The sequence below is a fragment of the Maniola jurtina genome, chromosome 1 (genome assembly GCF_905333055.1).
Source record: "Maniola jurtina chromosome 1, ilManJurt1.1, whole genome shotgun sequence".
NCBI lineage: Eukaryota > Metazoa > Arthropoda > Insecta > Lepidoptera > Nymphalidae > Maniola > Maniola jurtina.
Genome location: NC_060029.1, coordinates 8,937,592 through 8,952,252, shown reverse-complemented (window position 1 = coordinate 8,952,252; position 14,661 = coordinate 8,937,592). Strand labels below are relative to the sequence as shown.

Genomic DNA, 14,661 nt, shown 5'->3' with positions numbered 1-14,661 from the left:
GAATAGTTTGGGAATGCGTTCGATTCAGGCTCATATCTCGCGGCACTGGCATACTGACAGGAATAACTGGAAGGAACTTTCTTTTAAAAATATGATAACATTTAAGGTGACAGTCGACCTCGATCGACGGCATCAATCCACAGTTCATGACGGTAAGGGAACTTTTAACAAAACATTGAGGCGTCGAATGTTCATACACTTGACGCTAGCAAAATAGCTAGGTTTTTCTTTGATTTCAAGTCACCCATAGCTTTGGACATCACTCTAGTTCTCTCTGACTTATCGATGGGAATCGAGAATGGAACGATCAATATCGCCTGCTCCTCAATGTTGGTATCTAACTAGAAAACTAAGACTGGATCAATTTGATTTAATATTATCACAAAAAAAGTCCATTAAAAATATATTTCTTTAAAATCCTCAGAATAACTTATTATTATGAACTATCACTTTATTGACTAGAAGATATTTCTAAATTATTAACTAAACTTCATTCAGAACCATTTGTTTTATTCAGCCATCTGCAGGTGGGCCCGTGTAGACCATTGACACTTCGGTATTACCATAAACTGCTGAAACTGTTGGATACAGCTTTTTCCTTATTGGTAGTCCTGTGGTAAAAAGATTTAATACCCCTTGTAATTTTGGCATTGAAATAAAAATTAGTGATAATATTGTGACAAGATTGGAGAGTACTAATAACTATATCCTCATAATAATTGATGAGTGGCAATGACTTAGTCCTATAGCTTAGGACTAAGACTTCAGCCTTCTGTTGGGGGTCCAGTGTTTGATCATGGGCATCTAAATTTTCCGAGTTATGTGCCTTAAGCAATTTTGTATCTGTGTGAATGAAACATCTTGAAGAAATCTGCATGCCTGAGAGTTCTCCATCAAAGGTGTGTGAAGTCTACCAATCTACACTTGGCCAGAGTGGTGGAATGTGGATTATGGCCTAAACCGTACACATTTATGAGAGGACACTGGTGCTAAGTATTTAGAATGATGTTGATGAGTTACTATTAAGCTAAGTACCCACTAGCAATAGAACTTGCAGAAATCTTTGGGAAGTCACTTGCACTGTTTTGAGCATCTGATCTAATGGTGATAAATGCTGGTGTCACTACTCTGAATTTCCGAAGTATATACATTTCAATTATTGAATGTCAAGCTTGCACTCAGTGGAAACTTTTCTGAGACTGACATTGACTTCTGCAAGAAATTCTGGAAGTTACTTGCCAGTGGACTCTTCACTAATTACTTTAACATGCAGATGTATACCTACTACTATTATAAATGAGAGTCTGTTGATCTGTCTATTCTCCACACCACTCATCAACCACCTAATCTTTGCATTTCATATAAAATTCGCTTGCAGCATTCAGGAGATAGTTCCTATGACATTTTTAAGACCTAAATCCACATGGACAAAGTTGTAAGCAGTTACTGGTGGTGATTCTGACAACAAATTTTATAGTATTCGCACTGCCTTGCCAGTGTAATAAGAAAAGGACACGAACCCTACACATTACTGTTTAATTTACATTATTATTTAATTCAGAACTGTCAAACTTAGCTGTCAGTCGCAAGCCTATTGTTTAAAATTTGTAGCATGCACTATTTAGAGTCTTTAAATTTAAAATTCATGTTCCATCCTTTTTTAGCAATACCAAATAGAATAAGATAAAGATACTCCAAAAGTTTAGAGATAGACAATAGAATCGGCGCCACTGTTTGATTATGAACAAAAATAAATTACCTAAGTACATAATAATATTATCGTGCTTCTATCAAACAAGATCTAAAAAAATTGTGTCATTTACCTCTAAATGCCACACCTAAAAACTCATAATTTCTCTCAAATGATAAAGTAAGTCCTTCACAGTCTAAGATTACTCTAATGCGCTCTCCAACCTGTAAAATATAGAACATAAAATTAATTAAAACTGAAATAAAAACCAGTCAAGTGTGAGTTGAGCTAGCAAAAAAAGGGTTTCATACTGAATTTTTTTTTATTCAAGCACAAATTCACAGTTTTCGGTTTTTTTCCTTTACCTGTGCTATAAGACATGCTACTTGCCAAATATGATTCTATGTCAACGAGAAGTACCCTATAGGTTGTTTCCCTTATTGGGTCTTGACAGACAACAGAGTGATGCTATAATGATTCCTTTTATTCTCTGAAGATATGGAACCTTAAAAAACAAAGGTTCTAAAGTTTATATAAATTTTATTTATAAAAGTATTTTTTAAATTAGTATTATAGTACCTATTAAGATTATTGAAATCTATACTTATAAAATATGAATTTGAAAAGAAGAATATATGAGGTATAATATAATATAATACTATAATTTTTTTTAATTCACTTTAGGCATTTCACACAGGCTTGACACAATCACACCTGATGGGAAGTGATGATGAGGCCTAAGATGGGATTGCCTGGAAGATGCCTATTCACTCTTATTTTAATAAGTCTTTTCCCGTGGTCATATAAGTGGGTTGTCTAAGCAATGGGAATTTTTGTTCCCCTTGTTCAGATTAATTTGACATTTAGTGTTTTATCAAGATTTCAATAAAATTCTCCATTTAAAACCTATTGGTTCAGCAGTTCAGAAAACATTTGGTTGATGAAAAGTTTATTAAGTATTATTTTAGCTATTTTGTTAAATATATTTTAGATCATTCATAAAAAAATTGATTTAGTAGATATTAAAAATATATTTTCTCTTACTTACTTGGTATTTAGGAGAATTATTTAACAGAGGGTATCTGCCATGTGTGTCTCCATTGTGTAATAATTGATTATCAACTAAATTCCAGCCCCAGCTTTGGTCATCTGAACCAAGAAGCCCTACATATCCTTGACATTGCAAAGGGGCGTCTTTAGTAGAGATTCCAACTACTGCTACTGTACCCAGTGGACCTTCCCATATTACTTCCCAGGAATGTCTGCCTCGAAAAAATCCTATCTTACCCCTACATGCATCTGTACTTTGGGCGACAGGGTTCCTTTAATAAAGATTCATCATTTTACTAACACAATAATATGACTGAAATTATTACATTAGAAATCCATCCATTCAAACCTGTGCAAGGTAAATCCATTGGGTTTAATATAAATGTTTCTCGAACAGTCATATGGGTTCCATGCATGATAGAAAGCTCTTAATTTTGATTTGTAAGTGATTAAATTAGAAAGCAAGTCTGACTTCATGACTTCTTCAGCTAATCTTTTGAGGCAATGCAACCTCCAAACATCATTGTTTTCGTCGTTAAGGATTCTAAACCAAGTCTTACAAACTAGTGCACAGTTTTTAAGATCACGTAAACACAAATATGAAAAAATATTTTCTAAAATATGGTCTGGAATGAGTTCAGCAATAGCATAATCACAAACATCATATGTGTTCATTTTGTGCATTATCAGCTAGATTTCTAATGACCAAGGTATTTCATAGAATATCGTTATATATGTTCAAATTTCGAATAAGAGTAGATTTCCGCCATATCGTAATATCTTAACTTTTGGTACTAATCTAGTTTTAATTTAATAACTTGCATTTTCCAGTAAGTTTCCAACTTTCCGACATTCACAGATCACTACCACAACGTACAGTGCCATTTTAATTTTTTTTGACATTTCTTTTTTTTTTCTCTCTCATCTGGCTTTACAAAGATTAGCCAATGTCAAGTTTGTAGTTATTTACAAGTTATGGAAACTATAATATTATAATTATGGGCTTCGACTGTGCCGGCGCTCACTGACACCCTCCACACCCCTTTAGATCTTCCCAGTCAGTTCCACCAGCAAAAACACCAGTAAAACGCACCACACCGGCCACTCCCAAAAACAAAAACACCCCAAAGAGGCAGAGCACGCGCGCCAGCAAATGCCAACACAGACGAAGTCCATTTTAAGGTTCCGTACCTCAAAAGGAAAAACGGAACCCTTATAGAATCACTTTGTTGTCTATCTGTCTGTCCGTCGTGTCCCCGTTCCGTGTACTTCCCGTTGGAAGTACCCTATATAGGTTTCTTGACAGGTATAGGTTCTTGACTTGGTAGATCAACGGACCTACAATCATGTTTGGCAGGTAGGTAGGTAGGTCTTATAACATATGTACAGGAATAAATCTGAAAACCGCGCGGTCATTTGAAAAAAAATTAAAATGTTTCAATTTTCAAAGAAAGATAACTATACCAAGTGGAGTACCATATGAAAGGACTTTACCTATATATTCTAAGACAGATTTTTATTTGTTTTTATGCATAATAGTTTTGAATTCATCGTGCAAAATGTTGGACAAAATACCCGAGTACGAAACCCTCAGTGCGCGAGTCTGACTTGTACTTGGTAGGTTTTTTGACAGTATACTTTACCAAAATGGTACATAAAGTGTGTTAACTGTTATTGACTTCGTCTGTTTTGGTGTTAGCTGGCGGCGGGCTCTGCCTTTTTGGAGTGTTTTTTTTTTTGTTAAAACTGAGTGGAAAGCGCTCTAAGGGGTGCCGTGCGTATGTCGGCAAGCGTCGGCACAGACGGGGTCCATACTTGTATAGTTTAACTAACTTGTTACAAATAAGTACAAACTTGACATTACAAACTATACAAGTATGGACGTAACACAGACGAAGTTCAGTCATAGCCTATTATAGTATAGTTTAGTATAGACAGAGGTTTAAAACGTTCATTAGCTAAAATGCTCATTAGGCCTATTAAATCATGCCCGTGTGGAATGGTGCCAAGAATACTGGCTGCATTTCCACGCTTGACAGCCAGGCTGATCCGTTGCGCAAAAAATGAGCCAGCCCTTTTTTTTACCCAAATCCTTCTCGGTTTATGTAGTTAGGTACTGAGCTGCATCACCGCCATATTTCTTACGTTAGAAGAAATCACATACCTATGTAAAAGAATGATTACATGAAAAGAAACTTCGAAATTAGGTAGAAACTTTTAGGTACCTACTTCACGACGTCCGTCCCTAGCATCTTATGGCAATTAAAACTTGCAACTCAAGTTAATTATCACAGCCTCTCGAATCCAGAATAAATAACGTACAAATAATAATGACAATGCAATGACACTAGAATCAACCAAAACAAAATAACCTCACTTCCAAACAAATTATCAGCTGTTAAGACAAGACGGCGGCCATCTTGTTCTTTAATAAGGGTTTATAGTAGGGTTCAGCCTGTTATAAGTTATGGAGCCGTTATTGAACACTTTTAGCACTATTGAACGTTTATGAATCATGTTTTTGAGAACTTTGCTTATAACAAGCTAATAAAGCTTCTACAAATTTTTATGAATAAGACTGAATAGTATAGTGTACACAGACTACTTACCAGTGGTAGTGTTAAACTTCCAAAGAGTAAATGAACTACTAGGAAGAAAGTCAGAAAGTCAAGAAAAGTGTAGTGATTACATACTCTTTGGTTGAGAAAAGCCCAGCTGGTAGATAGTGATCTGTGAGAAAAGCTCAACAACAGAAAAGTGTATCTACTATCTACTACCTCTATTAGAAAATCTTGATTTACATTTTACAGAACTTAGGTACTAAATTAAATATTGTTATAATTTCCAAAATCCATAGCAAAACTGAGAACTCAACTTGCCTAGGTACCTAAAAAAAGGTATTTTATGTTCTAAATCTAGTGTTTATACTTATCCTCTTTAACACAGAAATTCATGTCTTTGCTCACAGTACTCATATAATTCTAATTTTAAGGATGCCTGCAATAGAAAAAGCCATTACAGAGGATGACGAAGATTACATTATATCGAGAGCTAAAGAAGCGCACAAACACAATATATATTCTGCCAAAGCTTGGATGTTAACTGCAAAAACGTTATTTCCAACGAATTTTAAAGTTCAATTTGAAGCTTATTTAATGGAAAAACAGTCTGGGAATGTTCTTGAAGCTGCAGAATGTTTTAGTTCATTGATGTTGTCACGACAAAACCTACCAGATCTCTTGACAGAGATATCAGCAATTGCCAATGCACTAAAATCTAATGAACCCAGTTTTTTAAGTCAAATGTTTGATAATATATGTCCTGATATTCAACTAACAATACTTAAAACAAGTGTTGAACATAGTGATGATACTATGGAGCATTGTAGATTACTAGTTCTATTGCTAAAGAAATTTCCTCAATTGGGAGTGGACAGTCTCGTTAAGACGCTCATTAATACAGAGAAGTTTTTTTATGATAACAGATATGCTAGATTGCTTGTTGTTGAAACATTACCTCTACTTCATTCTCTCGAGTCCCCAAGATTACTGCAGCGATTGGTTGTGAAGGCGATAGACTTTTATAACTCATATGTGTATGATGAAACTGAACATGATATTACTGATCCTTGGCAGAGGCTTTATGGTATACTGGAATTATTAGCGCGACAGCTGGGATGGGATTTATATTTAGTCAATTATAACAATAGCTTAAACAAAGAATCATATTATCAAAAGCTATTGATGTTAAGAAATCTTGAGGATTGCCGTCAACTTTTGTATTGTGGTATTGTATTTTTCTTAAGATCGTTGTATGAACACAAATCCCTTAAAGGCAATCATACATTAGTAGAATCTTTGTCTGATCCGGATCTGCCACTGTCCAAACGGAAGAAGGGTGATATTGAAGTAACAGGGGTATCAGCTCATCAATTTCAAGCAGCTGCTAATTGTTGGGAGTTGCTGCACGGTAATGAAGTTATTACTAGAGAATTTATGAAACTAACTTCACAATTACAAGTAAAGCCTTGGTTGGAAGGATTTTCTGATGAACTAGCTCTTTACAAAGGCAGATATAATGATGCAAACACCTGTATGACTAGCGATTTAACAACCATTATATTGAGAGTGTCTATAAACTTTTTTCAGCAAAATTACTTAGCCTGTATTGAAAATATGCTAGCAGCATTGCCATTGTTACCTGCCGTGGAAGGTATCTTGGAATCCGATCTGATAGTTGGTGGAAAACATAGGCACCTGCACTTTTTACCAATCACCAAGGTGGCAATCATGCACTATTTTTGTACATTGTTGATACGAATTTTATTGAAAACTGGAAACAATTCAGATTTAACTTATGGACATATGCTAGTATTGATGCAACTTGGATGGCCACAGGAAGAATCAGTATTTATTAATATCATGGATGCAATAAAGAAAAAAGGGGTTTTCCATTATCATCTTTTTCCAGCATATATAATTCATATTGATATTCTGGAAGAATTAAGTTTTATTTGGAATGAACAGGGAAAAAACATTGCATTGGATATTTTACCAAATTCTCAACAGCATCTTGGACAGAGAAGAATAGGCACTCGTGGGGCTGATAAAGGCGTAAAGGAAGACTTTAAGCAAGCAATGAAGGCACAAGTTGCAAGGAGCAATGAATCCATACTTAATTTAATTATACAGTTTTTAACTTCAGAAAGATCTTACTTTCTGCAATTGCAATCATTGTAAGACAAAATAAAACAGTTAACAAGGTCTCTATTAAATTGTATTTATTTAATAATAAAAATTGTTACATACTGAGTAAATTTTACGAACTTCCTTCATATGACCCTACAGCTAACAGAAGATTGCGTCGCGTAAAATGTAAACTTTTAATGGGTGAATTTTTTGTTGCATAAGAACGTAGCAGAAATTTATCTTCCTTTTGTGAAGATGGTCCATTTCCATTTTCTTCACTTAAACTCTCATCAGTAATGATGGCAAAATCCCAGAGCCTAATTGTTGAATCCAAAGAACCTGAAAAAGTTATATATGGTTATATAGGTGTTATAAATGGACGATGAACAGTGTTCAGAACTTATTTGGTAAAACTACTTTTAATTGGAAAAAAAAAACAAACAGACAAAAGTAATTCAAAAGGATTCACTGAAATTCTGGTCAAAACTACGCTCGAATAATTTCCTCAAGTTCATAAATAATAATATGATAATAATTATATAAATATGTTAAATGTGGCCTAGAACAATATCGGAGCACCCAGACTCCATGTGTCTTACCTCTAATTTTTTTTTTAAGCACGAAGTCAGAAGCTCAAAGGAGGTACCAAATGAAGCAATCCTACGAGGCTGAGTAGAGCAAAGGTAGGTACAGTACAACCAAATCAATAATGCGCATGCAGATCTTCGCTAATTGTCGTATTCCGAATCATTGAATCGTAAGAGCCCTAAACAATGCACTTGCATTTTGCACCTTGTTATAAACAAATAGGAGTCAATATCATGTGTATCATACGACCGTTGCCGAACAGTGACGAAGATTTCTATGCGCATTATTAATTTGGTTGTACTGTAAAGTTGAAAGAATGGGGATGAAGTGAGTCTTCCGGGGTCCGGCTGGTTCCATTTAAAAACACTAGAGGTAAGACCGCGCACCGCGTAATGGCGGGGGACTCCGATTTAAAACTTTTGACTGATATTTTTCAGTCAAAACTATTCTTGTCTAACGGCGTTAGTCAAAACTTAGCTTTGACTGTTTTTGCAGTTAAATTAGTATAGAGAAAAGTATGTAACCTGATGCTAAGATAGTGCCATCTCGACTAAACGCCAAGGCGTGAATCGGCGAGTTGTTGGCGGGCGGGATGGCCGCAGTGGGCAGGCCGCTCGACAGGTCCCACACTTGTATCTCACCCGCGCCCCCTCCTGAAGCTAACCATCGTCCGCACGCAGAAAATGCGAGAGTGAATGGTGTTGACTGAAAATACAAAATTTATGTAAATGTATTATAGAAGCAGGCGTTATTTTACGGATGTAGACCTTACAATGTCTAATTGCAAAATTAGACTTTGCAATTAGACATTGTATTTACATCTACATCTCCTGAGGATGCTCCGTTGTCGGGGCGATACGCGCGTCGAGTGGTGTTGGAATTTGTGTGGTGCTGCGTACCATACAGATTCCGTTGGTTTGGCGGATTATAGCAAATTAAGCTTTTGGTTCCTTGTGTACAAAATTTAGTTAAAAGATTGTGTACATCAGAATTAGCCAATTAGCTCCTGTTAAAATGCTAAAATAATTAAAAAAATACTTTAGAAGTCCACCGCATTGTTAACCAGTATGTGATTAATACGAAGGAATCACGACCCTCAGCAATGAGAATACGACGCAGAGAGCGAGACAAGTAAAAACAGTTACCCTGTGCCCGGTCATGATGCGAACTTGCGAGCCCGTCAAGCAGTCCCAGAGCCGCACGGTGCGATCGCTGGAGCCCGTAGCGATATAATTTGAATTAGGATGAAACTGGATACACTGCAATAAATAAAAAAAGTGAAATATACTGAAATGTACATAATACAAGTATGCTGGAAGAGGTTTAGGAAGTTCCATACAAAATTACATTTACTTTTTGTGCCGATTCGCGCGCCAAACCGAATGTACCGGGAATTGAAATTGATACTTTGTGTCACACTATGTGTTGACAGATGTCTGACTGTTCAGAGTACGCTCACATGAGTCATGACACTGCTGCCTGCTATTAGCGCCAAAATGGTGAAAATCAAGTTGCTTCACAAACAGGTCGGCAATCGCAGGTCTAGCGTACCTACTTGTATTAGTAGAGTAATAGTAAGCCAAGCGGTTTTCTAGTCCCATGGTGAAATAGCTCTATATGGATGGACAAATGAGTTTATATTTATCGATAAGTGCTAAGATCAAAGTGCGCGTATCTCAACGTGAAGTAGTGGCTATGCGGCGACCAGCGCACGCCCCACACGGCAGCGCGAATCTCGTTGAAAGGTTCGGGAATAGCTCACATCGATGTCGGACAGGTGCCCCGCGAAGATGCGTAGCGGCTGGTGGTGGTCGGTGGCCCACAGGCGCGCGATGCGGTCGTGGCCGCCCGACGCGAAGTAGTGGCCGTGCGGCGACCAACGCACGTCCCACACGGGCCACACGTGGCCGCGGTACACCACGATGCACGTCCAGCACTGCAGCGACCACAGCCGGACTGCGCGTTAGCCAACACAAAATCTATACTAATATTATAAAGAGGAAACCTTTGTATTTTTGTATGTTTGTATTGAATAGGCTCAAAAACTACTGGACCGATTTCAAAATTTCTTTTACCATTACTTAGAGGGATTCTTCCGAATTCGTATAGGCTATTTTTTATCCCGGAAAATCAAAGAGTTCCCACGGGATTTTTAAAAAACCTTCATCCACGCGAACGAAGTAGCGGGCATCAGCTAGTTAATTATATAGTGTGATAAGTACAAAATTAAAGTCGAGGCGCAAATTTTAGGGTGCCTGCCTACTGACGCGGATCTGAGCGGAGACAAGTAATGGTCAGAGCACACTGAGCGGCAAAGTGCTCACACAGTTTTCATTTTCACTGGTTTAGAAAGTTGATTTAAAATAAAATAAATCAATGTTTTTAAACAAACCCTTGAGTATTTCAGCAATGAAAGTGTATGTATTTGTTAGAGATTCTCTAAAATTGTTATAGTTTAAGGTTTAACTAGTTTGATTTTATTTAGCTTGTAAAATGGGGCTGGCATAAAGGTCACTTATAAAAGCCTCTCAAAAATATCAGAATTCAAAAAAAGTCAATGTGCTTACTGGTTGAATCCTCAGAACAAGACAAGAGCAGAGTCTTAAAAGGATCGAACACGACTTTGTAGACAGGTCCCGAGTGTCCAAAAAGGGTGCGGCAAGTATCTCTGTCCTTTTCCTCCATCATCCGCACAAGGACGTCACCTGGACATGTTTATTATACTTAGCGAGTGAATTTTCTGATAAAGAAACAAGCATTTTTTATTATAAAAACTAACAGCTAAAAAGGACAGATTAAAAATAGATAAACTTTAAAGTAAAGCCAGTTAAATTTTTTGCATTTAAAAATTTAATATACCTACGAAAACTCACAAAGGAAATAGTAAGTTTTGGGTAATATAAATGTAATTTTTAATAACAACTTTACCTACCTGCTTCTCTGTCAATGTCCTGTAATTTATCAGCAGATTTCATGCCTCGCAGCCTTACAGTGGTTAACGTCCATACCTAACACAAATATAATATATATTAATATTTTGAATTAAAAACATACTTTAATCAAATAACATGTAACTGTAAATAACTAACAAGTTTATGTAGATAGAAATATGTACCATTAACTAATTAAAAGTTTAATACATAATATGAGGTCTCTTTAATATGGCGTAGCAAATTCTTAAATAACATCTGGGTGCAGTGTCCGCGTTATCACAAAACACATCTTCATCATCATCATCATCACAACTTGAGATGATGACGTGTCTTGTGATTATGTGTGTGTTTGTGATCACGTGGCTATACAATTTGCATAATGTGCATTCTAAAATTTTTATACATTTTAAATTTTGTAAAAATCGCTAGTAAGTTGTAAATCCTTAGAAAAAATTAATGACTAGTAAATAAAAGTTTTGCACCTTTATGGAAGAGTTATTGAAGCCCACAGCCAACAGTGTGGAGTCATCGCAGATGTCGGCACAGATCGCAGTCTGGCCGCTGTTCAGGAGGGTGTAGAAGCAGATGGAGGGCAGGCATTCTGGGCCTAGCTGCACGCGCTTCGCTGCTTCCCTTAATGCTTTGCCCTTCTCAATCTTGTCATTCTCTTTCCTTGGAAAGGAAAAATAACAGTGTGTGATCAGCCATACATAGGCAGCTTAAAGCAGTCATGACTAGAACCTGTTATCTCATCGCGTTTACTAGACGTCGAAGCAGACATGGGTTCGTGAGGGACGTAGTTTTGAAATAAAAATATTTCAACAAATCTTGAAAGGAGATGTATATCACAGACTCGCCAAACCACAATTGTTGAATTTTTTGCATTTGTGCGTTGTGGAGTCCACATCTAATGAGGATGCTACGGTGTTGGAGTGAAACATACCTTAAGTGTGTTTTAGAAGATTGGAGTGATGTGGTGTATGCTTTTCCAGCTTCTTTAGTAGCAAGCTGTTGTGCCATACAGATTTGTGTTTTCGCAGATAATAGCGAATTAAGCTTGTACTACTTACTTTCTTGTATAGTAAACCTTTTGCAAAGTAACACCACTTCTATCCAATATTCTATCCATCAAAAATATGAAGATATTTTTGGCAATATTTTTGTAAGGAAAATTCTTATTCTTCTTTCAATTCAGTCTTTCTGTATTGTCCTACATTGCCGCTAATTTGTTTAGGTTAATATACCTATTATATTATTATGTTTATCTTATTTATACATTTTGTCATCATTTTTCTAAGGTCAATAACCTTGTGATTTGTCCCTCACCTATCGAATTGTCAAAGTATCAATGCAACAAGATAACAGGGTCTATTCATAACCATGGGAATGTTGAGGTGTCACATTTATAAATTTTGGTAATTTACTAAGAGAAAAACTTACAAATCTGGTAGAGGGATTCTATCATTGGGAGGAGCATTGGGATCTGATTTTGGCTTCTTCATAAAGATGTTATCTTTTTTAGCCTTTTTCTTTTTTGGTTTGTCTGGAGTTTCTTCAGTCTCCTCTTCATCTTCAATGGGTGCGGGTAGAATTTGTAAATCAGGCTCTTTCAGCAGTCCATAATAAACCTTAGTGCGGTTTTCTACGGGTGTAAAGTAGAAAGTTAAAGTTTCGGAATGTTTCACATATAAGCCTCATTCCTTCTCTTAAGGCCCCAACTTCTAAAAATGCTTATTAATGACCAGTGTTTTAACTTTTAATATTTGACAAAAAGGTTTTTTGGTAATCATTAATAACATATGATTACATACTTGATAATGTAATTAATTAAAGTGATTCTTTAATTATATTGATTTCTGGTATTAATTAAATAGAAACTATCTTAAATTATACCAATCAAAACTAATGTAAGATTGCATTTCATTTGACCATAGATTTGATCAATTTTGGAGAAGCACAAGGCTAGTCTTTTATAAGTAATATGGTAAAAAGTATAAAAAAATCTTAATGCTTAATTTATATTGCAATTTGTTATATTCACTTGACTATGTTATTGAACTTTATCAAAGAACATTTACCACTTCGAGAAGCTTCTCCAAGCAGCCCCCCGAGAGTTGCTCTGACTTGGGCTTGTGTCCTGCCCGCTCCATCACAAACATCAATCTGTATGTGGTTTTTAATTATATTTATAATGATTGGAGAACTCTTTTGTTCATGTAGAAACCTTTTCAACTGTGATGAAGCATCTCTTGAAAGCTGAACTTGAAATTTATTTGAACTGCAATTGAAGATAGAAAGTTTAGATACAAGAAATAAACAATTACTATAAACTTGAAATAAAACATTTCCTATGAAATAAAAACTTTTAAAAATTAAGAAAATAGTTTTTGACTTTCCTATTTTGTCAGGGTGTTTTAACAGAACAACCAATAAATGTTTGTCACCTGTATATTTCAGCAAGTTCATTGCCCTTAACTTGATCTTTATTTTTAACTGCACACAACCGTTTTAAATCCTCATGATAGTACTCCTCTTGCTCAGGGCCAAATTTTTCCAAAAACTTTGAAGCATGTTCAGTATGATCATATAAAATAAGTATTAGATACATGTGAATGAATACTGGATATAGTAGAGTGGATAACTCATACTAGAACAAAAAAAAACAATCATAGTTACTAAATTTGGTCAAAATATCAACTGGAATTTGGTGCATAGAAAGATGACAGTGTGATAATTCAATGCGCCTCAATATTTCAGTAATTTAGATGATTTTTTTCAATATTTTTTGTATTGTTACTTTATTCTTAGTTAATATCTACACTATGTCATACTACAAAGAGGTAATGTTTGTAAGTTTGGATGTAGGGGGTAATTTCGAAAACCATTGATCCAATTCTGAAAATTCATAACTGATAGACAGCTCATAATCACCAATTGCTATAGACTATTAATTACGACGAAGTTACAGGAAAGGGGTATTGAATATAGTAGATTAGTGTAATCTTGGAAAAATAAAGAGACTAGGTATAATTTGAGAAGTATTTTACCTTATACAAGTCCAATGAATTTTCCACAAATTTTTTAAGACTGTCATAAGCAAGCTCATAGCTATATGGATCGCTCTCAGTATGATGGGCAGTAAGTATACTTGCAAGTTCAACCTCTGGTAAATCTAGATTTTCATACTCCACATCGCCTAAGTTGGCTTCCTTTCTCAAAATATCTTCGGTCCCCTAAATAAAGAAAGTAATTATATAAAATTAACGTGAAAAAAAAAGGAGTTAACACTGTTGTGTTGTTGACAAACAAACACTTGCCTTTAAGTTATATTTCCGTAAAAGTTGAAGGACGGCCAGAAGGGGAGTAGATTTGTCCCCCATTGCAATAAATAATATCAGATGCCACCAGAAGCTGTGAGCTATAAAGTATGATGCGTTTTCAATAAAAATTAAAAACAAAGTACCCTAGTTTCCACAAGTAGGATTTTAAATTACGTTTTGACATTAGCTAATGTCAAATGACATACTGTGTCAATTCGTATTTTTTTTTATTAACTGGTTTAACGGTTCTGGGTTCTAGCCCTTTTAAGCCTGGTAGTTTAAAATTACAGTGTCATGAAATGGTTATGAATTCAATGCTGCAGTATATTTTGTGGCTAGTCGCACTAAATCCATTCAAAGATATCCATTCCATTCAAATCAATTCGAATATC

General features: G+C 35.6%; 3 protein-coding genes across 4 annotated transcripts; 1 reads left to right on the top strand and 2 right to left on the bottom strand.

Moving 5' to 3' along the window:
* Positions 1-501: 501 nt before the first annotated feature.
* LOC123872329 (F-box/SPRY domain-containing protein 1) lies at positions 502-3,627 on the bottom strand. The gene is made up of 4 exons (XM_045916580.1): positions 3,090-3,627; positions 2,739-3,012; positions 1,824-1,914; positions 502-611 (listed from the first exon to the last, which is right to left on the bottom strand). The coding sequence occupies exons 1-4, from the start codon at positions 3,422-3,424 to the stop codon at positions 514-516; spliced, it is 798 nt and encodes a 265-aa protein (XP_045772536.1). The 5' UTR covers positions 3,425-3,627; the 3' UTR covers positions 502-513.
* A 1,753-nt stretch (positions 3,628-5,380) lies between these two features.
* LOC123871717 (integrator complex subunit 10) lies at positions 5,381-7,514 on the top strand. Of its 2 annotated transcripts, none has more exons than XM_045915744.1 (2): positions 5,381-5,557; positions 5,733-7,514. In XM_045915744.1, the coding sequence occupies exon 2, from the start codon at positions 5,734-5,736 to the stop codon at positions 7,477-7,479; it is 1,746 nt and encodes a 581-aa protein (XP_045771700.1). In that variant the 5' UTR covers positions 5,381-5,557; position 5,733; the 3' UTR covers positions 7,480-7,514. The 2 variants fall into 2 exon arrangements, with proteins under 2 accessions (XP_045771700.1, XP_045771632.1); XM_045915676.1 differs by having other exon boundaries at positions 5,381-5,637.
* On the bottom strand, positions 7,504-14,397 carry LOC123871550 (transcription initiation factor TFIID subunit 5). The gene is made up of 13 exons (XM_045915449.1): positions 14,380-14,397; positions 14,267-14,334; positions 13,997-14,182; positions 13,394-13,596; positions 13,028-13,227; positions 12,390-12,591; positions 11,432-11,621; positions 10,949-11,024; positions 10,584-10,721; positions 9,779-9,972; positions 9,162-9,275; positions 8,541-8,721; positions 7,504-7,767 (listed from the first exon to the last, which is right to left on the bottom strand). Exons 2-13 carry the CDS (start codon positions 14,327-14,329, stop codon positions 7,559-7,561), a joined length of 1,956 nt encoding a protein of 651 aa, XP_045771405.1. The 5' UTR covers positions 14,330-14,334; positions 14,380-14,397; the 3' UTR covers positions 7,504-7,558.
* Between the last annotated feature and the right edge of the window lie 264 nt (positions 14,398-14,661).